This window comes from Podarcis erhardii, assembly GCF_964252035.2.
Source record: "Podarcis erhardii genome assembly, chromosome: 16".
Taxonomy (NCBI): domain Eukaryota; kingdom Metazoa; phylum Chordata; class Lepidosauria; order Squamata; family Lacertidae; genus Podarcis; species Podarcis erhardii.
The window spans coordinates 32,282,597-32,309,003 of NC_138514.1; the positions used below are offsets into that span (position 1 = coordinate 32,282,597).

Here is a 26,407-nt window from a genome sequence, read left to right on the forward strand (position 1 = left end):
AACTCTCAGCACCTTTACCTAACCACATGCCAGGGTACTTTGGGGGGAAACTACAACTGTTTAAAGTGACATGAGAGTGCTCTAAATGGGTGGTGTGGATGTTTGCCAGCTCGATTTAATGTAGGTGGGGGGAGCCAAACAGAGGAAGCAATGGAATGGGAAGGAAGCCCTCTGCAAGAGATCAGTTCAGTCTTCTGGAAAGAGCTCTGACCCTCTCCTGACAGCCAGCTGGACAGAAGAAATAATATTATTTTTAAAAAACCTTGCCTCACCCAACCTGCAATTTCCATCCATCTGTTGTAGTACTGCTGTTTGGAGCAACAGGAAACAGGAACTGTCCCTGGGTGGCCCACTTTATTATTATTATAAATTAAATTTCTACACCACCCTTCGTATGTGGATCACAAGGTGGTTTACAATAAAAAAACACCTGAAACAGAGGCAATAGAACTTACCTGCTGAGGATGCTGCCTGCTTTCTAGGTGAATGAATCACTACTTTGAGCTTGCAACGCATAGACAGTGAACTCTTAAAAGAGTTACATTCACACAAACTATTTGGGATGCATTAAATTTGTAGGAGCACGGTGTTGCAGAATTCCATACATAATTCATCCATTAAAACCAACACATCAACCTGGTTGGTCTTTATATACAACCTTCTATATGTATTCATTACCTACAATGTGTAGGAAAGGCTCTTGACAGGACCATTGACCAGCAACACCTACACAAGTGTTCTTACTGGGCGATCGCCAACTCTGGAGCCCTCCCCCTTTCTACATCTATGTATGTATGGGGTGTTATGTTTAAGCAAGCTGCAAGCAGCTGTGGTTTGATTCACCACTTTACCAAATCACATATCCAGACAATGGATTGGGTGCAAAGAACTGTGAGTGAAGGAGGATAAAATGGATTGGTAACGTTCCATGAATTATTGTGCAAGAGCTAACAGAGAATGACTTATCTCCTCTGCCCAGAGCCACTATACATCAGGAGTACAGTAATAACATACGTTGATGCAAGGAAACTTGTGGCTGGGTGGGGGAGTTCATGAAAAGAGCTTGTGTAGAGTCTTTCATTCTTCTGTAAAGCAGGAATCAGTTCTTTCAGGGTAGGGAGACATTCCCACTAATGGAAGAGGGTTTTTTGATGGTTTCGTCCCAATCAATGGTTAGCTCTTCTGTATAGAACAGGCAGGACATACAGATCAAAATCTTCAAATGAGCACATATGCATCCCTGGAACAATGCACTTTTGCAACGGATCGCAAGGTTTGCAAGTTGCCTCATGCACTGATCTTGACAAAAATAGAAAAAGGAACAGTGCATAAATACAAATACTGTACGGCAATACACACATAACTACGACGTCTCTACATTTCTGTTTATTGAGACAAACTAATTAAAAGGCACAAACATGGGGCATATGTTTACATGACATTATAACAAACATATACATTAAAAGTGTAGGAATGTGTTCTCTTTCTGCTACACAGGAAGTTCCTAAGCTTTTATATATACAAAAGTTGTACAATTTGATGTCCTAAGGTACAAAAGATCATTTATAAAATTATTTTACACTAAGTTCTATTATTCCCCCCCCTTTTTTTTTTACTATGTAGTCCAAGCCCCTAGAATTGTTTTCACATAATCTGGGCATCCGTCTCCTGACCCCAGACGTATGCCTCAAAAGTACGGAATATGTTGCTTTTACACCGACACGATGGGTATTAACACAAAAAAAAAACAACGCACCAGTGGGCTTGACCCTCACAGGCTTGCCTGCATCCCATTAAAATCAAAGTATTGATAGCCACTTTGTCATGAGGCCCCTGGTTCCAATCAACAGCCACCTGGCTGCTCCTCCAATTATTTCTCACGTCATCTTATTTATAGGACAGGTCTTAATGAAGATTAAAAAATGTTTGTGACATGATAGCCTAAAAAAGTAACCTCTTCCCTAGATTTTCCATCCTACTTTTTAAGTACAGATAAAAAAAGTTGAAAGAAACGTGTAGCTGTATTTTTTTTTAAAAAAAGAGAGACCATTGGGTGGGGGAAAGGGGAATTTCTCCTTCACTGGATAGGTCAGATAGTTACTGGGAAACCCCCCACAAATTGATAACTATGGGTTAACACAATTAACTAAAAGTAAAAATGATGGGGGGGGGGGGTTCTCCTGAAAATATTTACAAAGTTGAAGAGATCTGCACAACACTTGATTAAGGAGAAGGGAAGAAAGGGGCTTTTAAAAAAGAAAAGAACACAAAACAATAAGATGCACACTTGGCTTGTCCTGAAGGGGCATCCTAACTAGTTAGTGGTTAGAATAAAAACTGTATATCATTTCATAATATAAGACAAAAAACTTCTAGTGAACAACACCTGCTCTCCTTTGTCAACACAGTCAGCAGGTTCTGATTGGGAGAATGGGGGGCATACATACATCATACCCCAGCATCTCCACAGTCTTCTAGCTTAAAGCATTGTTTTTCTGTGTTCCAAAGCCCATTATTTGCTCTTCCGAAAGAGTCCCAACTGGGTTTTGAGCAGAGACCATGCTTGTGTAGGTTTCAAATCCTCTTCCACCAGCCACAGCTGTTCCTTGCCAAACATTGAACAGTTTTTTTTCTCCTTTTTAATGTTGAATATGATGTTATATTCCCTTAGGGTAATATGTCTCGTAATATTTACATCTCCAAATATCAGGTCACAATCCCTATTTATGTATATGTTGCAGGTAGAATGATAAGTTACCATATGCTTTGCATATCAGAGCTGGTATCACTTTTCCCATAGGGAATTCGGCCTGAAATTATCATATTCCCAAAAGGTAAAATGCATAATTACTCAAAATGCATTTTCTTAAACAAAACAAAAAAAGGACCATGTAATGCATTTACTTAAAAAAACAACACTACAAACACTACGTTCTGAATCAGAGGGACACGAGCTGGCAAGTGATCCATCTCCATCCTATGATAATATGGAGGGCCTTTCTTAAGCCTTCTAGTGTTCAGGTTAAAACCGTTTCTTCATTAGATTAAAACTGTTTCTTCATTCGCAATTTCCAGGGCTATCAGCAATGCTGATTTATTTATTTTTTTAAAAAATGACTGGATTCAACTCCGATCTGTTCCTCTTCCAACATCACTGCCAGCTTGAAGGAAACAAATGTGGTCCAGTAATATAGATCAACAGCCAGCTAACTAAACAGAGACACTATAATAGTTTTCCATTTTTAAAAACGGTGCATGATTATTATTATTTTTGCCCCAGCTGAATTAGCCTGGTTTCATTACCGCTGCTAACTAAAACGAAACAAAAACAAACGAAACAAAAATATAATTGCTGGTAAGGACTTGCTTTTCATTCCTCTTTTTAATACTGCTGTGAGTTTTTGTTTGCTTGTTTTTACCATGGGGGAGAGGTTGGCAATGCCTGGGGAAGGAAAGGCATGCTCTCCACTGGCCTCATTGCTATATTTAATGGACCAGCTAATGTCATTGGCGTCGGGAGGTTCATGGGTGAGGTTATAGTGACCGGATGTGCTATGTTCACTGGAGCAGTTACTGAAGTTGGTAAATTAACAGGTGTGGTGAGTGTTAACGGAGAGGTCATAGACAACGGACTGGTAATGGTGACAGGGTGGCCTAGGCTCATCGGGCTGGAAATGTTAACTGCGCTTGATACATTGACTGGGCTTCTCATGTTCATTGCAGCAGCCACTGTGACTGGGTTGGTGATGGTCCCAGATGCCACTGAGGAAGTTATATTGAAGGGAGTAGAAAGAGTCACAGGCGTAGTGGCAGCAGTGGACGTTTGGCACAGGTTAGCAGCTTCTAAAAAACAAGAAAGAGATATAAAAAGAGACCAAAGGTTGTTGTTTTTCCTAAACATTAAAATTAAAGACACCCCAGAGAAGACTCTGAACCCCTGGCATGGCAGTCCTTAGAAGGGTCCATTAAATAATGGACGGCTAGTCCATTACATAAACCTGCAATTTTTTGTGGGTTCATACCTGTACTCTTGCAAAGCCAGCCCTCCACCTCTAAGTATCCCTTCCCACTGCAACACATGGTCCCTTCCAGCTCCAGCCCTCATTGCTGACAGTTCACTCCTGAGCAGCGAGAATGTTTTGATCCCCTCACAGCAGCTCAGCCAATGGCTATGGAGTGCTTGCAGGCCAACAAATTAACCATCAACCTGCGGCTATTCTCAGGTTTCCTGGTAATCTGGCAAAACCACTGGATTTTTTTTTAGAAAACTAATGGCAGTCAACGAATTCTCAGTTCTCTCTCTGCAACAGTTAAGTATCCTCAAACAGCATCAACTTGGGAATAAGACCATTAAATACAATTAATTCTACAGCCTAGGTTAACTTCAATCATGCAATTCATCTGAATTAAATACATTTCCTTCAAAAGTTTTTTTTTAAAATATAAAAGGGGGAGTTGTTCATAAAAACAGCACAGTATTAGCAGAAAATCCTCTCATGAGGAACATTATAAGTAGAGGAGAGTGTACATACCGAATGGTACGTACTCTATAGCCTTCTCAAAGTTGTACTGACATTCTGTGAAGGTTTTAAAAAGTCATTATTAGGGACCAATACATAAAGCTGGTTTTACTATTTACCTGCTTAAGATCAATTTAAACCACAGTTGGCGGAATAATTTAGTAAGTGTAACTTCTTACTAAATTACTACAACACCCTAGTCCGTAAGGTGTGTGCATCAAACCCCACTGGTCACATAGCTTTTCAGGTTGGCTAAAAGTTACACACCAATGTTTCCTTTAGAATTTTGAGAAAGAGTTAGGCTTACGCTGTACACCAGAAGGACCCTTGGGGCTAACTGTGTGGGGAGAATAAGCAGGAAGCATACATGGTAGAGGTAAATACCTCTAGTATATCAGCACCACCTGCTGGCTAGCCATAGAACACTTATGCTCACATTGGGGGGGGGGGGGAGAAAACGTTGTGCAACTAACTCCTCTAGTTATGGCATGAAAACAGCTAACTGCTCTTGGAAACCTCAACTTAAGCAAGCTCCAGGCATAAAGCCAAGGCATAAAGTTGTTCACATACTTGCTAGTGCATCAAAGCCATATAGCCAGAATCTCTTTCAGGTAGCAACTTGCATGAAGCCTTGGTTGTGCCATGCTATTGCTCTGCTGCACAACGGACAGACTGTATCCCACCCTTCAAAAGGTGGGCCTCATACTGCACAACTAGGGAGGGTGAGATTAAGAAAAGACTGGCAGGGGCAAAAGGTGGTTGGGTAGACAGGGCTCTAGCCCCTATACAATCCCCCAGGGTGCTTAGTTCTTAGTGACAGGGAGCTAGTGTTATTGTCAGAGTCTGGAAACTGCCGCCTTGTAGCCCACAAACGTGGAGGAACTGTATCTGGGGAATCAGATTCTAAGAGAGCCATGGGTCTGGTCTTACCATACAAGCTATATAAATGTATCTGACCCTACCTTGCTTGACTGAAGTTGGCCTCAGTGTCTGTTGACTTTCTGCAATCAAAATTGGAGGTGGAGGAAAGGTGTTGCAATTAAGCCATTCAATGACATTTCTCTAGTTTCCCCCTACTCTCTAGTATAACCGAGGCGGCTGCATTTACACACGAGCATGAAACTGTCATGTCTAACTTTAAAATTTCTAACCAAAGCCAAGTGTTCCCAGCCAACATAGGCTCTCAAACTGTGAGGCAAAAATCTATCCCAGTACTATCTACTCTTACTAGCAGCTGCATACAAAGTCTTCAGAGAACCAGGGGACTTTTCAAGCTCAGCAAATTTGAGATTTTTTAAACTTAAGATGCCATGGGTTGAATCTGCCACCTGCCACCTGTGGAGCATGGGTTTTTTCAACTGACCTACAGCCTCTCATCGTGCCCTGATCTGCCACCTATTGCATACAGAAGCTGCCAGCACTCCAGTCCTGACCATCACATTCCTTAGGATACTGTGCATGCACAATACTGCCCTGCATTTATAACTGTTGGAACCTAGGTGCCAATAATTCAGTGTGCACCAATGTAACTTGCCATCACAAGAGAAAATGAGTTAAGGAGCACCCAGACTTTAACAGTGCAAGAGAAAAAGAAGCAAACACAAGTAGGGCATCCAGGCTTCCTGGTACCCCTGGGATGAGCACATCCTGACTTGTGTCCCAAGAAGCCAAGGCAGGATGCATCCTGAAGTCAGATCTTTCTGTTTGTTCACTGGGCTGCTTTGTGCTGTGGCTGGTGTTTCTGCAGCAGAGCCAATGGATTCCACTTCTCAATGGAATGCAATTTTTGTTCCTTTTGTGCAAGTGATTCAGAATCGATTAAGACTAAAGCACTTTCCACTCGCACTCTGACCATCCTTTCTCAGGCTATCTCCACAGCCCTTTAGTTACCAGGCAAAAATTATTTGAATGGTTTCTTTTCTTGACATTCCCTTTTCTTGCATTCTGAGGTATAAAAATGCTCAGTCTACATCATGTGTGAAAACTCTGTCTTCCAACAATCAATGGTTAAAACTGCCTTAAGGAATGGCCAATGCCTTCTGCTTCTTGCCCAAGAAAATTGGCCATTAATGTAGTTGCAGGCTCCGCTTCCACCAGGTTGTCAAACCATCCCTGTTCCTAGGTTGCGGGGGCTTCTCTCCCAGTTCAGTCTTTGTACCCTATGGAGAGTTCAGCATTCCACAGGTCCCCACCCAGCTACAACTCTAAGAACAGTCTCTCCATCCCCAAGTCCCCTGGTACTGTGTGCATGCACAGTTCATAAAAAATAGGGCAATGAAAATTAAGATGCCAGCAGCCACCATAAGCACCAGAGGAAGATGAAGGAGCAAATGGCAACACAAGAAAGAAATGCAGGTGTTTGGTGGGGCTAAAATATGACATCAGTTATTGAAGAACTAGAGTTCACTTCAACACACCTTTATTTGGGAAGGAAGGGAAACTCTGGGTCCTAAGGAAGACTCTATGCATTAAGCATTAAGAGCATGTCAGGATCGTATACATAAGCAACCTGGATTTGCATTGGGGAACCCAGGTTCAAATCCCTAGTCAATCATAAAATTGAGTAATAACCTTGAACCAGTTACATTCTCAATTTATCTGTGAAGCCAAATTAGCATGAAGCCGTGCATGCTGCCATTGGAGGAACAGGATTATAAGATTAAATATTGCTACATCTTTCACTAGAAAGAGTGGGATTTAGTGTTCAGGATTCAGCATCCCAAGAAGTCTTAGCTTTTTCAAAGGGAAATTAGAAGAAAGCATGGTAAGACTAGTGTGTGTCAGAGAGTGTTCTAGTGGCCCATAAATTATAATTATGGAATCTACTGTATCATTCTTTGCCCTGAAAATCTCAACTCTGAAAGCAGAATAATGCAAGAGGAACACCTGGATGGTTTGTTATAATTGCCAGATTTCTTTGGTGTACAACACAAAAATCCAAATAATAAGGATAACAATATACTCATTAATCCTAATAAAAACTGGACATTGCCATATGATCATTATCTGCAAGACTTCTACTACAGTAACGTTCTTTAAGGAAGTACACTGATCAACAACAGTTGAAAAAGTTAGTGTGGATGGAAGGAGAAATATCAAAGTGGACCTGTAACCAAGAGTTGTTCTGTAGCTTCTATTCATGCAAAAAAACCATGTATATATTATACTGGCCTAGTTCACCCATAACCCAAAACCCTCGTTTGGCTAACAAACCAAGAGTTGTTCCACAGGCAATCTAACAAAATATGGCTTCCTTCTCAAGAGTTGATTTTTTCCCCCTAGCTACACTTTCCTTCTGTCTTTGTAGCTTGGCAAGCATCTAGGTTGCAGTGGCTGAACAAACCATGGTTAAGGAAAGGTACTGGATTTGCACTTAATGTCAAAACATTGTCAAAACAAAACTTAGCCAGCGAACTATGGCTTCAGAATGTGGTTTCTTGGCAATTAACAAACCATAGTTAAGCTGCTGGACAGGGGATCAGACAAGCCAACAAATCATGGTTTAACAAGCCATGACTTAACATATGTGCAAACTAGGCCACTATTACCTACATTTAAACAATGATTTTTAAAATCTGGCACTGATTTTCACTCCATTAGGTCACTGCTACTTCCTTGTATGGAAACCACCGCAAGACACAGAATAGAAAGGGAAGTGTACTTTTCATACTATTTTAAGAAAAAAATGTATCTGAAACAAAAGGGCCGCCATTAGAAGCTCAAGTGTGGAGAAGAATTAGTAACTTAGACTCCATTAGATGAGTTATGTCATTATCCTCCAATGGTCAGCCAACACTTCCTTGGCTTACTTGTGTGCATTATAAAGTTAAGACAAAAATGAGCTACAAAAAAGGCAACTGAGTGACCAGCTCAGCCTACAGCAGGTCTTGGAGTCACCCTGGCAAGAAGAGAACGTACCACTTTTTGTTGTTTTGCAACTAATCACACAATAAAGCAACAGAAAGTTGTTAAAATGTCAAGTGAAAGACAAGATGGGAATAAAAAGCAAGTGGGATGAGATTGGTAACAAGGTCAAGAAACCTAGGCCAGATGCCTTCCTAGCCAACTTAGAGCAACCTGACATCAAAATTGAGAATATCTACACTGTGGCTTTATACCAGTTTAACTTCTCTGGCTTTCCAAAGTTGCGGAGAATTCTCCATGGGGAACCCAGAAACTAGTTCTCTGATGAAGGACTTGTAACTTCTTTTTTCTTTTCTTTTTTTAGTATGCCTCTGACTGGTCTTAATTCTATCACTAGAGTTCATAGCTTTACAAAAGAAATTGCCTTAAAAGGTTTTAAATCAAAGCTTTCTATATGTCCCCGATTCTTAACACTGGAGCAAGAGCTAACATTTTTTTATTTAAGCAGCAGACCACGCTGACAGGTGACTTGCTAACACATAAGAGGACTAATGCCTCCCAGCCTGGCTCTCATAATTGGGCAATTGCTTGAGGTGATTAAGCAGTAAGGACCTATTGTGAGTCTGATTGGCAATGGCAGGAGGGAATGCCAGATTATCTAGTGGCTGCTGCCATGACACAGGTGTTATTGTGAATTTGATCTATCACCAATAGCATCACTTAACAACATTCTAAGGGCATAGATTTTTACCTTTCTTCCTTGCTTTAACAGCTTCTTCCCATAATCTCAGGGTCTCTACCTGTTTTCCAGGCCAGTTTGTGACATGCTGTTGTGGCTGCTGCTGTTGCTGCTGCTGCTGCTGTTGCTGCTGCTTCTGGTTGTTACTCTCTTCGTTCATGCATGCTATTCCAGCCAAATATTTTTTAAGAGAGACACATATATACAGATGCATGTTAGAGTTTTCATCAAAAGGAATAATTTTGTTGAAGTTTGGCAACTCTTGAGGAAAGTGGATTTGGGTTTTGGAAGATTTGCATTTCCATAAAACTATCCCTTCAGGATTTTAAACAGAAGCCGTTGTATGCGAATAATTTTAACACTTCCAACATCACCTCTGCTAGGACAGCTGTATAAAGCTTCAAACCCAGCCATTTAACAAATTGGAGAAGAACTAGGAGACCAAACCCTCACCTTTAAGTGTGCTGCTGAAATGACTGGGACAAACATAGCCTCCCACTGCCTCTCATTTCATGGGTCCAATTTGTTCATCTTAGATCAGGAGTTCTTTAAGGGACACTGACCTGTCTACTTTATACAGAGTGGATGTTACCCTCCTTAAGTCCTTGTGATTAAGAGCAAGAACAAATGAGTTTTAACAGACCTTCCCACTGGAAGAGACCCAGCTGCTTTCCGAACATGCAGCAACTGCAGGTATACCGTCTCTGCCAACAGGGAGTTCCATAATGTAGTTGTGTCAAAACGACCACTTCTGACTAAAGTGTGCACAGAGTGGCCAAGTGTGTGCAGTTGTTCCTTCTACAGTGACCACAGTTGTGGATAAAGCAGATGGATGGAAGGTGGCCTAGCTGCATTGACAGACTGCACTGCAGGACAGATTGGCTGCAATCATTTATGGGGGAAACTGGAAACCTATGCCACCATGGCTTGTACAAGGGCTCAGTGTGGTATCCAAAGCTAGTCCTACTCAGAGTAGACCCAATGATGTTAATAGACATGGCTAATTTAGGAGCACCGATTTCAATGGGTCCTCTCTGAGTAGGCCTTAGTTAGATACAACAACTCTCAGTAGCCTGGTTCATTCATAATGGCAAGCAAGAGTTAAGCAACTATGGCTTACTAGGAATAAACAGGTGTGCTAGTGCATGCTGCTCAAACTGCACCTGTCCCACCTCCTCTCTTTTGCAAAGCCAGAAGAAAACAAATATAAACACTAGTTTAGTGTTACATGGACATCAGCGACTGTGGCTTGTTTCTCTCCAAACAAATAAGAACGAGGAATATCTTCTCTGGATTATTCTTGTGACTTGTTTGGAGAGGAACCAATCAAGGGCCCTGGGTGCACATAAGACTTAAGCCAACACTTGGTTTGTGTCCTTCCGGCACAGCAAAGAAGAGGGGCGCAGCTCTGATTTGTACAGTGGTTGCTCATTTGTGTTAAGTCATAGTTTAACATGCAAAGCAGTCCATATCAACAAAAAACTTAGTATCTTAATAAAGGCAGGTTATCAGTTACTGCATCATGCATTTCCAGCCTAACACACTAACAATATCAATTTTAGACAATTGCTACTCACAAGCAGGGAGGTGCAGATTTTCTTGCTTGAAAAACCCAAATTCTGCAATTAAGAGGAATGTGAGTGAAGCAACTTTGCATAATTTAACACAAGACACCATTTATCTCCACCAAAAGACTTCTTTTGCACTCACAATGTGGAAAGGGGTATGTGGACAAACAGAGAAGGTGAAAGAATGGGGGAGACACAGGCAAAGGAGGGAAAGCAACAGAGCCTATGTGGTGAGTACGGCTACAGTTTAGAGATGGGAAAACTTGCTTCAAGTCCCCCTGCCAAGCCATGGAGCTGACCACTAGCTAAGTCTGAATCGATCCTTACTGGATTGTTGCAATGGTATCACAAATAAATATATATATATTCTGAAGCAGCCCTTTTGAAGTTATTGGGGAAGAACAGGAGTTATGAGGAAGGGCAATACAGAAACCTTTCTTCCAGACTGCTAATCCATGACTGACTCTTGCCTCTAGTATCTGAGGAGACTGGGCAACAACACACATAATTATTTTCCTTCAATCTGGTAGGTTATCACTTATTTTGTAGGTTTATTAGTTCTTAGTCAGCCATACTCATAAACCTATGAAAGTTACTAGCTCACATCTTATTAGTCGTGTCTCATCTACACATGCAATAGAATGAGGCAAAAGATTTCTGAGCTGGTAGACTGGACTTACTACTTTTAGACAACAGGTGGAAGATGGGAGGTCTTTTAGTACTGATAGTAAAACTTTCTCTGCAAATAACCCCCTCTACCAAAGAATATCAGGGAGATGGATCTACTGCAGTCTGCTTCTTGTTGTGCCAGTGTTCTGTCTGAAGTGTTATTTATTTTTAACTAGCATTCAAAAATGCCACTCAATGAGGTGACACAGCCTACTGTACCACTTCAGATCTCTACCTTCTCATTCTACTGCATGTATAGGCCAAATCTTGTAAGTGACTTAAAATTCATAACAACTCCTGTCCATTCTTACTCACCACAAATTGTTATTTATAAACCTATGTTTGGATTAGCAAATTCTGACAATCAAAACCTATTATGTGATGAACAATCCGATCCTATAAATTTCTTATCTTGCTTTCCCCATAGCTAATACGTGCCTTCAAGCTTTTTCACAGACAACAGAAGGGAAAAAATAAAAACATTTGTTGTTTTATGAAAATCCTTCAAAAGATGAACTGAAGTGAGCTGCTGGACCCCTAACTCCTTTACGATCCGCTGAAAATTCCATTCTCATGTAGCTGTTTTAGAGGAGGAAATGTCTTCATTATCTGCACTGCTAAACATGACTGGGCATTTCAGCTGCAACAACCAAGATTTAGCTTCAGTGCCCTAAAAACTCCATCAGGATGAATGCTTTGTTTAAAAAAACTTGTTTAGTCATCAGCTCTGGCATGCCAAGAACTTTGAAGCGACAATTCAGGGCCTGCTAAAATCAATGGGATACTTTCCACCAACTTCAAAGAGCTTTGGGTAAGGCCTGGCAATGTTTGAGATCGACTGAGGTAAGGAAAGAAAAATTGGTGCAAACTCCAGTGTAATACAGAAATTCCTTTCCTTGCAAGTACCATTTGTTTGACTACAATTCCCCGCCATTTCTCACATAAGCTACAGCAGGCATAGGCAAACTCAGCCCTCCAGATGTTTTTGGACTACAACTCCCATCATCCCCTCACCACCGGTCCTGTTAGCTAGGGACGATGGGAGCTGTAGTCCCAAAACATCTGGAGGGCCGAGTCTGCCTATGCCTGAGCTACAGCATGTATTTTATATTTTAAACATGCCACACATACACTACATATAGCTGATGCTAAAGAGTACGTTGAAAGACTGTTTTGAAAAAAGGGGGTGTCCACTTACTTTTATTGATGCCTTGTTTACAGGTATTACAGTTGATACTTTGGCTTTGCCCATGAGTCTTTAAGTGGCTGGTAATATACGCCGCGCTCAGAAGTTTACCACAGATGTTACATGATACCTTTCCTTCATGGCGCACCATGTGTGTCCGCAGCCTGTCTTTGGTGGCAAAGGCAGCTGTGCAAGTCTACATGGAGGGAAACAGAAGGTTTGGGCAGGTACCCTTACACCAATGAATGCTAATTTTAGGTATATTCTTATTATTAATACACCATCAGTCCTTACACCCCACAAAGGAGGAACTGAAATTTGAGATTTAGTTCAAACCCTTCTGATGTGCAATTAAAGCATAGCAGTATTCCTCCCCGTAAGTATACACAGTGAAGGAAGACCCCTTTCATTTGTAGCCCAACCAGTATGGCTGCTCCCCACCCCACCCCAGTAGTCATATCGATCAGAGTATGTGTAAACGGGATGCAAAACTTAATTTGTTAAAACACAAGTAAAATTGTAAACCTGTATCTGGACTGTACAGCTTTAGACTGCCCAGAGTGGGAAGACAGCAGGTGAGAGTATCATGACTGAATCCTCCTGCATACGAATTATTTGCCATATAGGCTAGAATCCTTCCTCTCCTTCTTTCTGGAAAGAATCTGTGTGTGCATATAGCGCCACTCAACTATGTGAACCATGAAGTGGTTTGGGAGTTTTAGCACATCTACCAGGCCTAACATGCTTAGCCACCGAAGTACGCTTTTGCAGCTGGTTAGTATGAAGGCAGAATGAAGATGCAGCCGATAAAAGACCAATCTAAATACATTCTGGGATTCTATGAACTGGATACCAACTATGGTTCCAACCGTCTCTTAACTGATGTACCCATTATCCAAACACTGAACAGCACACTCATGTCATAGAGCTGAGTAATACTTAAAGAGGACAAAAGTGGGACATTTGTGTTTTGATAGCAAGACAGTCTCACATACCAAACTGCCATGGGGCTTATAAATGCTAGGAATACACACACAGGTGGTCTCTTGTATTGTTTTCTGCCAACACTCCTGCTTATGATTTTTCCACTGTTCAGCTACATTTAGTTAAATAAAAATCAAGACAAAAACTAAGCACAAAGCATGAAGAGTCATTCCTTTTAATTCAAAGCACTAGCTGGCCATAGCTGAGTCACGGAGAACAAGCTCAGTCTTGCACAGATGAAGCAAGATGTTCAATCAACTTAGCCATTTTGCTTGCCTTTAAGCTCAACCTTGTAAACTAGTTGACAAGTTATTAGCCAATACAAAAAGAATTGCTAGTCTGCCTACATATGCATGCAGGTTGTCATTTATGGCACAGTAACAAGTTGCAAGTGGGAAAAAAAGAACACAACTATTCCTTCAGTTTACAAAAGCTTAATTATGCAGTCAGCTGAAGGAGATTCCTATTTGCAAACAGATATTTGCAAGTCTGACTTTGGTTCCTAGCTAACTTTTGTCACAAGAAATTGTTTTCAATACTGGGGCTAGAACTGGCAATATTTGCTGAAAATGCCTTAGAATGTGCTTACTGAACTAAGACTAGATATGGTCTCAGGATGGAGGACATTTTCCATTCCACTGGAGGAAACAGTGAAGTTAACATGTTTAAGACAGCAAAACAAGACACTCAGGTAATCCACGTGTACAGTCCTGCTCAAATACAGAGACAAAAATACATTCATGCTTCTATCAAGAACATTTGGAGTATGTACATTCAGCCAAGTAAACTTGGCTACACATTTTATTCACTCATTAAATGCATTCATGTACATGCATTCATGTTGAAGAACAAGCGTTATCTAAGCAGCTTACAATGACAGTATTAAAATGCGCTCACACCCATATACACCTCGTATAGACACTGGAATGGTTGGGGCCCGTGCAGACAGTCTATGGACCTAACACACCTAACAATGGTCCACAGATTAGGAACATGGGAAGCTGCCTTCTACTAAGAGAGAGCATTGATTCATCTGTCATACCTGGAAATGCCAGAGATTGAATTTGGGAATTTCTGAATTTAAGGAAGATGCTTCACTACTGAGCTATGGTTCTTTCACTTTCTCTTATGACAGTTAAGTGTCCCTGCTTTGGTGAGTTTATTAAGTTCATGCTCTGAAGCTGGGAAAGGGGAAGAGATTCACCTTGAACTTACATGCTCTTCTGTGACATGCCAAGCTTAGCATAATGGCACAGACATGACCCAACCACTTTGGGCTGGCTACCAAAGTCAGCCCGAGATCAAGGAAGCTGCTACCAGAAGCGGGAGCTTCTCTCTCCCTTGTGCTTTTTCACCTACGCTGTAAAAAGACTTCTGGGCCATTTCAGCACTTAGCCAAAGTCACCTCATGGAGATAAGCTGAAAGAGTGCTCTAAAGCAAGGTGAAGCCCTACTGATACAACCTAAAGGTGAGATTCCAAGGATCCATAATGCGACCCAATCTGGTTCTCACGCCCCATTATTTCCAATTCAAAGAGCCCCTATGACATCCAAATCCAGACTCTTGTGTGAAGCAGTTTAGCAGACAGCAAATAAATTTAGCACTGTAGATCAGCAAACCCCTTACTTGGCATTTGAAGGGCCTCTCTGTGGAATGAACGTGTTTAACATGACAACTTAAGTGATCAGGCCTGTATAAGAAAGAAAAAAGTAGAGACACAAAGAGAACACATTGTTACACATAACACAGTGTAGGTCATTTATAAAACCCAACATCCTCCACAATAAACGATTAACCAACCACCCAAATCTTTCAAATCCATACTTCCCTATAAGCAGCATTCTAAGTGCATTCCTCAAAGAGGTCACATGGCTTGCCTGTGATTATTTGCAGGTCTGCCTAGAAAAAAAATAATCCCCCCCCCGCAATGGTATAAATGGGGTATACCCCATTGGTATAATTCCCTTTTTAAGAGAAAGATCTACTAGCTATTAGAACTGGAGATCATCCAAATAGAACAGAATCTCTGCTTCCCCAGTATTGCTAGATTGGTACTCTTCCTGGTCTGTATAAAATGAGTTGTTTTAAGATCTCCATCCATGGCCTGCTCGTGCAAGGTCCAATGCAGACCAACATAAATAATTTTTGTTTTAAATTCACAGGCAGCATGTCCTATCACTTGCAAAATCGCCTTTAGATTCAGATTTTAAGACCCAAGAAGGGTCACTGTCCCCTCCCCCACCCCACCCCGCCTCCCACACTCACTTTCCTTACGGCCCCTTCCCACCCCCACCCCCCGCGCGAACACGGAATGAAAATCCAATACTTGAGCTCGCCTGGGATTTTCTACATGGTACCTCGAAAAGCCTTTTCCACAAACACCACAGGTGTAGGGTTTGGTGATGCCACCCTCATGAGACCTCACGTGATAGGTCATGCGGTCCTTCCTTTTGAAACGCTGATTGCAAATTGGGCACTCAAAAGGCTTCTCATCTGAGTGGGACAGCTTGTGCCTGTTGAGGTGGTAGACGTCACGGAAGGCCTTGCCACACATCTCACAGGCGTGGTTCTTTTTGACAGGCTTACTGGGCTTCTTTGCCGTCTGCGTCACCGGCATGGCCGTGGCACCAGCACTGCTGCTTGGGTTGGTGGCGGAGGAAGACGTAGTGACAGTTGAGAGGATACCTGCGATGGTCGAAACCAGCGTTGACCGGTTGTTGTCACCTGCGATGGTCGAGATTAGGGGCACCATCGTTGCAGGAGCTTTCTTTGGCCGTGACACTAACTTTATCCCTGTGTGGCAGGATTCATGGCGCCTCAAATGGTAGCTGTCCCTGAAGGCCTTGCTGCAGTATGTGCACACAAAGGAGGTTTTCGGTTTCTCCTTTTTAATCCCGACTATGGTATCTTTTAGCGTTTCCGGTGGGGGCTGAGGTTTCTGTGTTATTGGTAATGGTAAAATTGGTTTCTGGTCGGGGGGCTCAACAGCAGAGCTCAGGAGTGGCAGCAAACTGTTCTGTGCTGCCTGCTGTTGGTGATGTGATGCTTCGTGTGCCTAAAAACAGAAATATTAATTTGTAACTTACAAACGCACCACTTAGCTTTGATAAGGGAAGACTGCTCAGAAACCTGTTGAGATGGTAAATTCCATGCATTACCTAATCTGGTAGGGTTTAATTTGGAAGGCAAGAGCTGCCCTTCACTGGAACAGATTTGAGGGGCCCCAGCTCCTAATGTTCAAATGGCACTTAACATTAGGACTGTGCACACACAAGGCAACAAAAGGATTCAAGCTGCACACAGAGAATGCTAAAAGCAAATCTGTACATATCTTACCTTGCTAATTAATACTACCACCACCAAAATTCAGGTTTTTAATTTCCTCCCCCCCTCCCCCCCCACATTAGCAAGAGTTAGGAAGCCTGACACAAGATATGAATGCAAGTTATACAGACTGAGCAAACAGAAGGGACAAGACATCCAAGTTTTACCACAGGCCTGACTAAAGTTGTTTCATTTTCAAGTCATCAGTCAGTCAATGTGCTTTCAAATTTTTGACACTGTAAGCAAGAAACCCGTCTTAACAAATGAATCTTGTTCTCATGTACAGCCAGCCAGCAGTTTGTGGCACACCTTTTATAGAATTACCTCCTCCAGGAGATCCACCTAAACTCGTCATTTTCTATTTTTAGGAAGCAGGTGAAGGCAGTTCATAAAATCTTCTTTATACTTCTTTATATGAAGTACTGGAAACTTGCTATAGCTAGTGCAAGAGTGGGAAACTGGATCCGTAGCTCCCCAACCCACCCCCATGGGCTGAATTTGACATGTGGGGGCTGCTCATCTATCAATCATCTGACATTGCAAATGACATTGCAGTGCTGTGATGCACAGATATCTACTGATAATCAGGATTTCAAAGTGCTGTGCAGTACTTTGAAGCTCTGCTGATCAGCTGATAGAGCTTTTAATACCAAAACAGGTGATTGACAAGTAGGTGTGGCTTGGTCAAAATTGCCTATAGATGGGCCAAAGGTTCCCCACCCTCAGGCTAATAAATGGAAGAGTGCAGTTTAAGTACTGGTTTAGGCATTTGCTTTTGTTTACTGTATGCATTTTAAGTAGCAACCAGTACAGTGGTGCCCCGCAAGACGAATGCCTCGCAAGACGGAAAACCCGCTAGACGAAAGGGTTTTCCGTTTTGGAGGCGCTTCGCAAAACGAATTTCCCTATGGGCTTGCTTCGCAAGACGAAATGTCTTGCGAGTTCCTGCGGGTTTTTCCCCCTTTCCCCCCCCTTTTCCAAAGCCACTAAACCGCTTATCAGCTGATCCGCTAAAAGCCTCTAAACCGCTAATAGCGCTAATCCGCTAAGCTGTCAATGGGCTTGCTTCGCAAGACGAAAAAACCGCTTATACGAAGAGCCTCACGGAACGGATTAATTTCGTCTTGCGAGGCACCACTGTATCAAACTTCCGGGTTTGAGGGAAAGCTAAGAGTATGAACCACCACAGAACATGTATAGAGCAGGAGAGCCTACAGAAACAGCTAGTCAGGGCTCCACTTCTGACTAACTCCCTTGTGCTCTGCAGCTGAGAGGAAGGCCAGGAGGGCTGTATACTATATACAGTCGTACCTTGGAAGTCGAACAGAATCCATTCCAGAAGTCTGTTCGACTTCCAAAACATTCGGAAATCAAAGTGTGGCTTCCGATTGGCTGAAGAAAGCTCCTGCAGCCAACCAAAAGCCACGGAAGCCGCACTGGACATCTGGCTTCTGAAAATCGTTCAAAAACCGGAACACTCACTTCCGGGTTTCAATCGTTCAGGAGCCGATTTGTTCGGGAGCCAAGGTGTTCAAGATCCAACGTGTGACTGTACTGTAGTGTGCTTTCATCTCATTAATGATCATTTGCCGAAAGTGCTGGGAATGTCAAAATTCCAAAGTCTTCCAATACACCTCCCAAGACATCAAAATCCTAATCCATGCTCCATTAAGAAAGCCACCCACATGGCCACCAATGGGATCAGAATGTTGATCCTCAACTGGCTAACAGGCCAGGAATAACAAGTAATGTTTGGTCCGCCTCACCTGTTACTTAATACAACTGCACTTACTCAGCCCAAAGTCACATTTTTGTACGTTATCAACTGGGGGTGGATTTTGTATGGATTTTAATTGTAGGAGCCAATCTTACATGGAAAGTGGGGTATTGGTCCATCTAGCACCTGAAGGGACAAACTTATCCAAGAGAAAGGAAAGTAATACTGATCCCTTTGTTCCCAGCAGGTATATTCTACTTTATTCATAAAAGTATATCAGAGCTGTTTAAACAACTGAATGTAAAACAATGCAATAAAAAGCATACACAAAGTTAAAATCAAGATCAGCTAACTATTGTGGAAAGATGTATTCGTAACTGCCTACATAAGCCTGATGGAATAGGAAAGTTTTCAGCAGGCATTTAAAGTTTGAAACTGAAGGAGCCTGCTGAATCTCTTTTGGCAGAGCATTCCAGAATACTGGGCTGGTGCCACTAAAGGCTTTGTTTCTTGTCAAATGAACCTCACCAACATAGTTGGTGACACATCAGGAACATCTTTCTGACAGTAAGAGCTGTTTTACAGTGGAACAGACTCCCTCTGGAGGTTGTGGACTCTGCTTCATTGGAGGTTTTTAAGCAGAGGTTGAATGGCCACATGTCATGGATGCTGTAGTTGAAATTCCTGCATTGCAGGCGGTTGCACTAATGACCCTTGGGGTCCCTTCCAACTCTACAATTCTATGATTCTATCACTCCAGCAGATGACTGAAGTGACTGAGCTGGGATATAAGGGTTCAGGTGGTCCCTAAAGTAGCCTGGAACTAAGTTGTTCAGAACTTTGTAAATCAATACAAAGACATTGAACCTGGTTTGGCATAACATGCTGTCAGCCAGATGCCTCCATCAGCAATGTAGTCATAGCATTCTGCACCAGCTGAAGCTTCTGAACCAGGCCCAAGGGCAGACCCTACACAGTGTGTGTTACAGTTATCCAGCATCGAGGTTACCAATGCACTGACTACAGCATTTAGGACCTGCAGTATCCTTCAGGCTAGAAATAAAGTTAAAGCAGAAGGCAAGCTGAATGCAACTCAGCAGTAGTAAAATTCACAACACAACCCATTTTATTTTGTGACGCGTCTTGAACTGTTTCAAAATATTAATAAAACAGTTTCTCTTATTGCTGATTATTGGGAAGTATATTTATGCAGACTGACTGTTGATGAATTGAACAGAGCAAGTCATCCTAAATAATAGAAAATAGGCAGTAAGGATTGAAAATTGCAGTTAAAACATTTTTTTTTAGGTCACTGTTCTCAAATACTTACTGAAAATAAGTTCCACTGAGATTAGGAGAACAGATTTGCATATAATTGATCTGACCCAGAGAGTCTCATGTAGACTGCCCACTCAGACTGCCAGTTTTTGTAAATTGCTTTGGGTTACTCTTTTGTGATGAAAAGTGATATAACAAACAAACAAACAACAACAACAACAACAACAACAACAACAGGGTTTTCAAACTTTTTCTCTTCAGTGGACTTTTCCCATTTTGACTTAAGTGCTAAGGAATGGCTATGGGTTGCAGAAGATTCCAGGAAATTTCCAAGGAACCCAGAAAAGAGAAAGAGTTGCAGACCACAAGCTTTGCATTGCAGAGGGTATCTAGTTCAATTTTTAGCATTGCCAAGTAAGATCTCAGGCAACTTGTGATTGGAAAGATGTCTGCCTGAATTTCTGGAGAGCAGCTGCCCGTTAGAGCAGGCTGCACTGGGCTGGAGGAACAAATACTTGGACCATGAGGTTATGCCTTACGTTTATTATCACTCCAGTGGTACCTCTGGTTACGTACTTAATTCGTTCTGGAGGTCCGTTCTTAACCTGAAACCAATCTTAACCTGAGGTACCACTTTAGCTAATGGGGCCTCCCACTGCAGCTGTGCAGCCACTGCACGATTTCTGTTCTCACTCTGAGGTAAAGTTCTTAACCCGAGGTACTACTTCCGGGTTAGCAGAGCCTATAAACCCAAAGTGTTTGTAACCCAAGGTACCACTGTATTGACTATTCGACTTCATCACTAAACCTGCTTGAACCAAGCATACTCCTAGAATATAGGTAGGCAGACTTAAGACAGGCAGGATCTCCTTTTTCTTTTCTTTTTTACTAAAACCCCAAATCCTCCAACCAGAACAAAAGACACACTTAGAATTAAAACACTCTAAACCCAATAACTTGTTTTTAATACAGTACAACTGGCAGAGCTTTCAGTCCTTCCACAAAAAGATCCCCTCCCCTACTCCTAGCTTTCTTCATTTCAGCCATATAATGGGGGGAGGAAGTATTTTGTTGTTGCCATTGTTGAACCACCAGGAGTGTGTTTTTAAAGTAAATTGCTGGCCAACTTAAATAGCAATGTCACCTGTAAAACCACTGAAGTTTCCACCTTTTTACTATGCCATTCTCTCCCACTATAAACACAGGAGCAAATCCTCAACATAAGAACTGAGGTAAATGGACATTAGAGTTATATAATCCCACCCACAGTAATTTCCCCAAAAGGAAGATAAGCCACTTGCTTTCTAAATACAGGCGTTCATCAGGCGGATATAGTAAGGTGCACGTTTCAGCAAACCATTTTTTTAATTCCTGAGGGGAGCAATTCTTGCAACTAATGACTGGGTGTATGCCATGCTGCTCAACATATTACATGATCCCTATCTTAATGACAGCCTATTTGGTTAACTACAAGTTACAAATACAATTATAATGCCCAGTCTGCTCTATTAGATTGTGGATACATTACATGGGGGATAACACAACTGTCGACACCAGTCCACTGACAGGAAGGCTGCTTCTGAAAGCCAACCATGAGCCCGCCAGACAGACAGTACAACCAAGTCAGTTGTACTTGTAATAACTTGTCCATGCTGGAACTAAACACAAGGAGCATGTACTGGGAACTCACACCTTCTGACATGTATATATTTAGTAACACAATGACTAAGGCATTCCAGGCTGAAGACAGGTGAAAATAAGAGATGTACTTCTTATTCTGTCAGCAGCTCCTTGGGGAATAGATTTTAGATCGGCAAATATCAAGGATCTGGTGACAACCCAAGAGGCTTCACTTCTAAATCCATAATGGGGCTATGGCCTGCAAGCCATATCACCTGGATGCCATGGAGGGCACAAACAAGCTGGGCTCAAGGACAAAGGGAATAGTTCTAGCTGAACCACACTTCTATAGAGGGAGCAAAGGTAGGAGAGGACATGACATTTGGTTGGATTTCTCACTTTGCAACGTTAAAAAGAGCTCACAAGAGAAATATTCTCAGATGAGCAACTTTTCAAACGCATGCTAACCTGTGCTTAAGGAATGTATGCATGGCCCTGTTTCTTGGTAATGAGAGCCTTTGACAGTGCTCTGTATCAGACAGAATAATAAACCAAGGGAGATGTGAGAATAGGTGCTAGCTGTATGCCAGTTTTGAAACTCACTTGCCCAGCATGAAGACAAAAGAGATCCCATGTACACAGTTGCCCAAGTATTCCATGACTCTGCTTAAGAAGGGGCGTGGGGTGGATTCCAGCCATACTCGAGTGTTATCTAGGGGTACTATGTAAGATTTGGCAACCTTAACAAATCTAAGTTGTACTAAGCTTGCTTTCAAAGAAAAGTATTTTAAAACCATAAATGGGTCTCACTGTATAGGACTGGGGAGAATTCAAGCAGAGACTTCTTAAAACTTGCCAGAGTACAAGTTGACCCTGAATAACTGCAGAGAAAGACAACTGTACACACTATGTCATTTCCCAGGAATGAACAGTTTGCCTGTACCCATGCTCCTACTGGAATCAGACCCTATAGGTTCTCTTCAACTGGCCAAATTAATTGTTACCAGTACAGTTTATTTAAATTTTGTCTATAGAGGTAAGAAAAAAATTGAGGCGTGTTTCCTTTCACGCTGTATGAGCTACACTGTCGTTTGCTTTTCGATAGTTGGGATTAACCAAAATTAGTCATACATTTTTAGTCTGAATCAGAATTCAGCGTTGAAATGGTTCTTCATTTGAAGACAGACCTTATTGAAGCTGAGTTAAACAACCATGTTTTGAAAGAATCTCCGCAGTTCCCTCTGCAGTTCATGTCTAGAGGCACTCCATCAAGTACTAAAGTGAAAAACAAAGCCTTTCACAAACTTTTGCTACTAGAAATAGCTTAAGGAGACTTACAAGGCATGCTGAGTGAGTAAATCCAGGCCATGTTATGCTCACACTAGAGGCCTGCACGAGCCTTGTGACAACTGGGCTCTCTGGATAGCATAGGCTGGTTCTGAAACACCTGGATAGCTTATTTCAGAGGAAAACAAAGTCTAAACAACATGCAATCCTCTCATGAGTTGCACAATTTCAACCATATATTTTCACTTGAGATAGTCTGACTTAAACCAGCTAACCCACCTCATATACAAGGAACAGCCAGCGGGTCACCCACAACATGGTTTTGCATCATGTCCACAAGCCATTATAAGTATCCCACCAGGCACAGAGTGCAGGAAGTGACAAGAGAAGTTCCCAAATATTTCAGCTTCCCTGTTCACCTTTCTGCCATTCTCTACTCCATCTGCACATGGTTTGGAAATTAGATCGCACCTGTGGCCACTTTCAGCAAGGCTGGAAGAGGAGACATTTCTGTCCTTACAGAGTCCTCCACTATATTCCAAGCTGAAAAGATGGGTTTAGGAGAGTCCAGCCTCCCATTATTATGAAGTTAGCTGTTGCTGTCAGGTTTGTTTTTAACATTTATTTATTTCACTTATTTACCTAGGAAATGTACTTCTGTAGCCGACATAGAATTAAAAACCAAATTAAAATATTACAACCCCAAAATTCAATAAAAGCCACCCACAACAATACAAAAAAATCAGCAAAGCATAAAACAGAACATGCAAGTCACTAATTACTAATTCACGATCAGTAGCACATCCCTCCAAAAGAAAAAAAGAAAAAAGCCTGTGCAAGTTCGTCTGTCAGATGCAGCATCTGAGAGTTTATTGAGACCAAAAATGGCTGCAACCTTTTTCCAACAGCCACCTTTGAAATGATTGCTCACTGAAGATAAATGGCACTGTGTTGTTCTTTGGCGGCGGGGGGGGGGGGGGTACTTTCCAAGGCTAGGTAATGTGAGTGCCCAATTTTGTATGAATTGCACAGAACCTTTTTTGCCCCAGATGCTCACAGGCATCTTTAATATAGCAGGGATTGGAGGCTGGATGACCAGAGCATGAACCCAACACAAGGTTCCACTTTTCATCAAGATTTCAACTAAAATATCATAATGATCCTGTAAAACAATTGCAGCCAAGGATGCAACCACTGGAAACCCAACTCAGACAAGCTTTAACTCTTTTACTGTATGTTTATTTCCCTGTAGGCTCTACACACAAAAACTGAAGACAGTAAGCATTCGGAGCCCAATTATCTTCATACAAAGTTTTTACATATTTTAATACACTGCACACATTATCTACAATGGCAGCCTGCAAGCAGTTCTCAGCAGGGGGCCAGGGCCATAGCCACCTCTATCAAAGTAGCCTGTTAGTGATTAGCACAGCTCCTACATCTGCTTCCATGCCCTTCCCTTTACCTCTGTTGGTAACTGAGGTACCAATAAAAAATAATGGAAGGGAAAGATTTGGCCCAAGGCACCTAACCTAAATCACATTATCAAGGCACAAACATATCAGTTCAAAATGGAACACAAATCCTTCAAACAAGATTCAAGAAACCACACTTTAATAAGAGCCTTTTAAAGCTTTTGGGTTTGTGTGGACCCAGCAAGAAACTATGGTTTAGCATCATTAGAACAAGCTTAGCTTCTCTCTGGACTTGCACACTCTTCTCCCCAACCCCCATGCAACCATGAGAAGACATTTAGGCCCTCTTTTATTACCAGCAACTTGCCATTTTGTCTACATCTTGAAAAACTGAATTATTTTACGATGGTTAATAGAAACAGTCTAATTTCAAACCATAGTTAAAAGAGGCTGCCATGCTTTCACTAATCACCAGTAAGATTTAGGGTTCGGATAATAGACTAAACTGTGGTTTATCTGAAATTGAAGTGGAAGCTTCCAAACTCTTCTTTGCAGCCCCGCCAGGCAAGGGGGAACGTGAAAGTCTGAGGGAGACTAGGTTCATTCTTTTAACACAAAACCTATGTTAACTGTTAAGATGGCTGAACTCTATATACTCATAAAGCTTTCTGCTATAAAAGTAATTTGAACAAGGATATGTACTTTAAGACCTGGGTATCGCACCTTGCTAAGAGTTGCTGAAACTGCTAAATCAATGTCCCTTTTCTGCCAAAAGCAATGGTTTCTGTGATTCCTAATGATCTCTTGCATTAAGGCATTCTAAAAAAGGATCAGAGGCTAAATGGTAAATGAGGGCATGAGCATTTGACTATCTTTTGTTAAGTCATTTTCATTCACTTGCAGTGTAGTTTTTATTTAGCCTGGGATTCAAATCAACAGCTTATGATTTTCTTTCTATTACTGTGATTTCTGTGATAGAAAACAAAACAGTTTCAAGACCCAGGATGGAAGGATTGGCATTGTGAACTTTCATTGCCAGAAGCAAAGTTTTTTTGCACTGAAGCCTTGATGTCAGAGCAACCAATTAGCATAAGTGAGTCATACCTTGGTTGCATTATTAGATGGGTTATCTTTCCCCCAATATTAAACATGCAACGTGTACTTCCTAGGCAGCCATAAAATCTGCTTTAACATATACATAAGCTCAGACACCGGTGTGTAGGCAAAAGTTACTCAGGCTTAAAACCTCCACCTTGCTTCAGAGCAGGACATTTTCAACACATGAACAAGATCAAAAACCTTTAAAAAGTGGGGGGAAATCCATCATGCATACTAATTGAGATTAGCATATTTTTATGAAGCTGACCTCCTTATAAGATTAATTTTTACCCCAACTCTGAAATACTGTATCAAATTATTTAGCTAAGCAGTAAAAGCCAAGTGAAGTACAAATATAACTGTGAGACAGCCATTAAGGTCCTAACATATATTTTCACAATAATCATTCCTTCAAGTGGTTATTATGGAAAGAAGCCAAGGGAGTAGAGGTTGGTAAAGAGAAGAAAAAATGTATCTTATAACCTATGATTCACTAAGGAGATTAACAATGTTCAAATCTCTAAACAGGGAAAATAATCAAACCCATCATTGGACTGCAGATGTATCACTGCTAGAATCTGCCTATGGTAAAACATTTCATTCCTTGTATTCAAAGATAAAAGTCACACAAGAGCTCTTAGTTATCATAAGCTCAAACAGATTCTGTTTTCAAGAGGATTTTTTAAGCCTGCATCCAAAGACTGGGCACCTAAGCGAATGACTCATCTTTGTACTTGGGTGACTATTTTCCTTTAGAAGAGAAAGACTGCAGTGCATTTGCCTCAGATTTATTCCTTCGCTTCATGTTTTCAAACTGGAGTCATGCTTTGTATTTTAAAGAGAACAGAAGACTCAGTGGGAAAATGACGCAGACTTGTAATTTGCAGAGAGGATTATTTTACCTTCAAGAAAGAGGGGGAGAAGAGGTATTGTAATTAGTTTACTTTTTCCAAGCTAAAAAAGGGGAATGGTTTGTAATCTAGGGTCTCACTTGGATTGTAGATTTAAGGAGGAAGTAGCTTGGCATGCATTCCTTACAGAATATTAATGCTTTTAAGTGACTCAAGTTGTAGGCTATAAGGCATCATTTTGACTACATTATTCTAGCATCTTTTTAAGAAAAAGCAGTTAATGGGA

General features: G+C 41.5%; 1 protein-coding gene across 6 annotated transcripts in view; it reads right to left on the reverse strand.

The window, feature by feature from the left end:
• Positions 1 to 1,371: 1,371 nt before the first annotated feature.
• Positions 1,372 to 26,407, reverse strand: part of VEZF1 (vascular endothelial zinc finger 1) — a 28,197-nt gene continuing 3,161 nt past the window's right edge. The window contains exons 2-9 of one of the 6 annotated variants that reach the window (XM_081844186.1): positions 15,868 to 16,586; positions 15,158 to 15,221; positions 12,559 to 12,742; positions 10,701 to 10,742; positions 9,136 to 9,288; positions 5,483 to 5,521; positions 4,533 to 4,577; positions 1,372 to 3,843 (exon numbers count right to left, since the gene is read on the reverse strand). In XM_081844186.1, coding sequence (XP_081700312.1) covers positions 3,416 to 3,843; positions 4,533 to 4,577; positions 5,483 to 5,521; positions 9,136 to 9,288; positions 10,701 to 10,742; positions 12,559 to 12,742; positions 15,158 to 15,221; positions 15,868 to 16,586 — 1,674 coding nt within the window. In that variant the 3' untranslated portion in view covers positions 1,372 to 3,415. The remainder of the gene's footprint in view (positions 3,844 to 4,532; positions 4,578 to 5,482; positions 5,522 to 9,135; positions 9,289 to 10,700; positions 10,743 to 12,558; positions 12,743 to 15,157; positions 15,222 to 15,867; positions 16,587 to 26,407) is intronic. The other 5 variants (XM_081844187.1, XM_081844188.1, XM_081844189.1 and 2 more) reach the window with 5 other exon arrangements.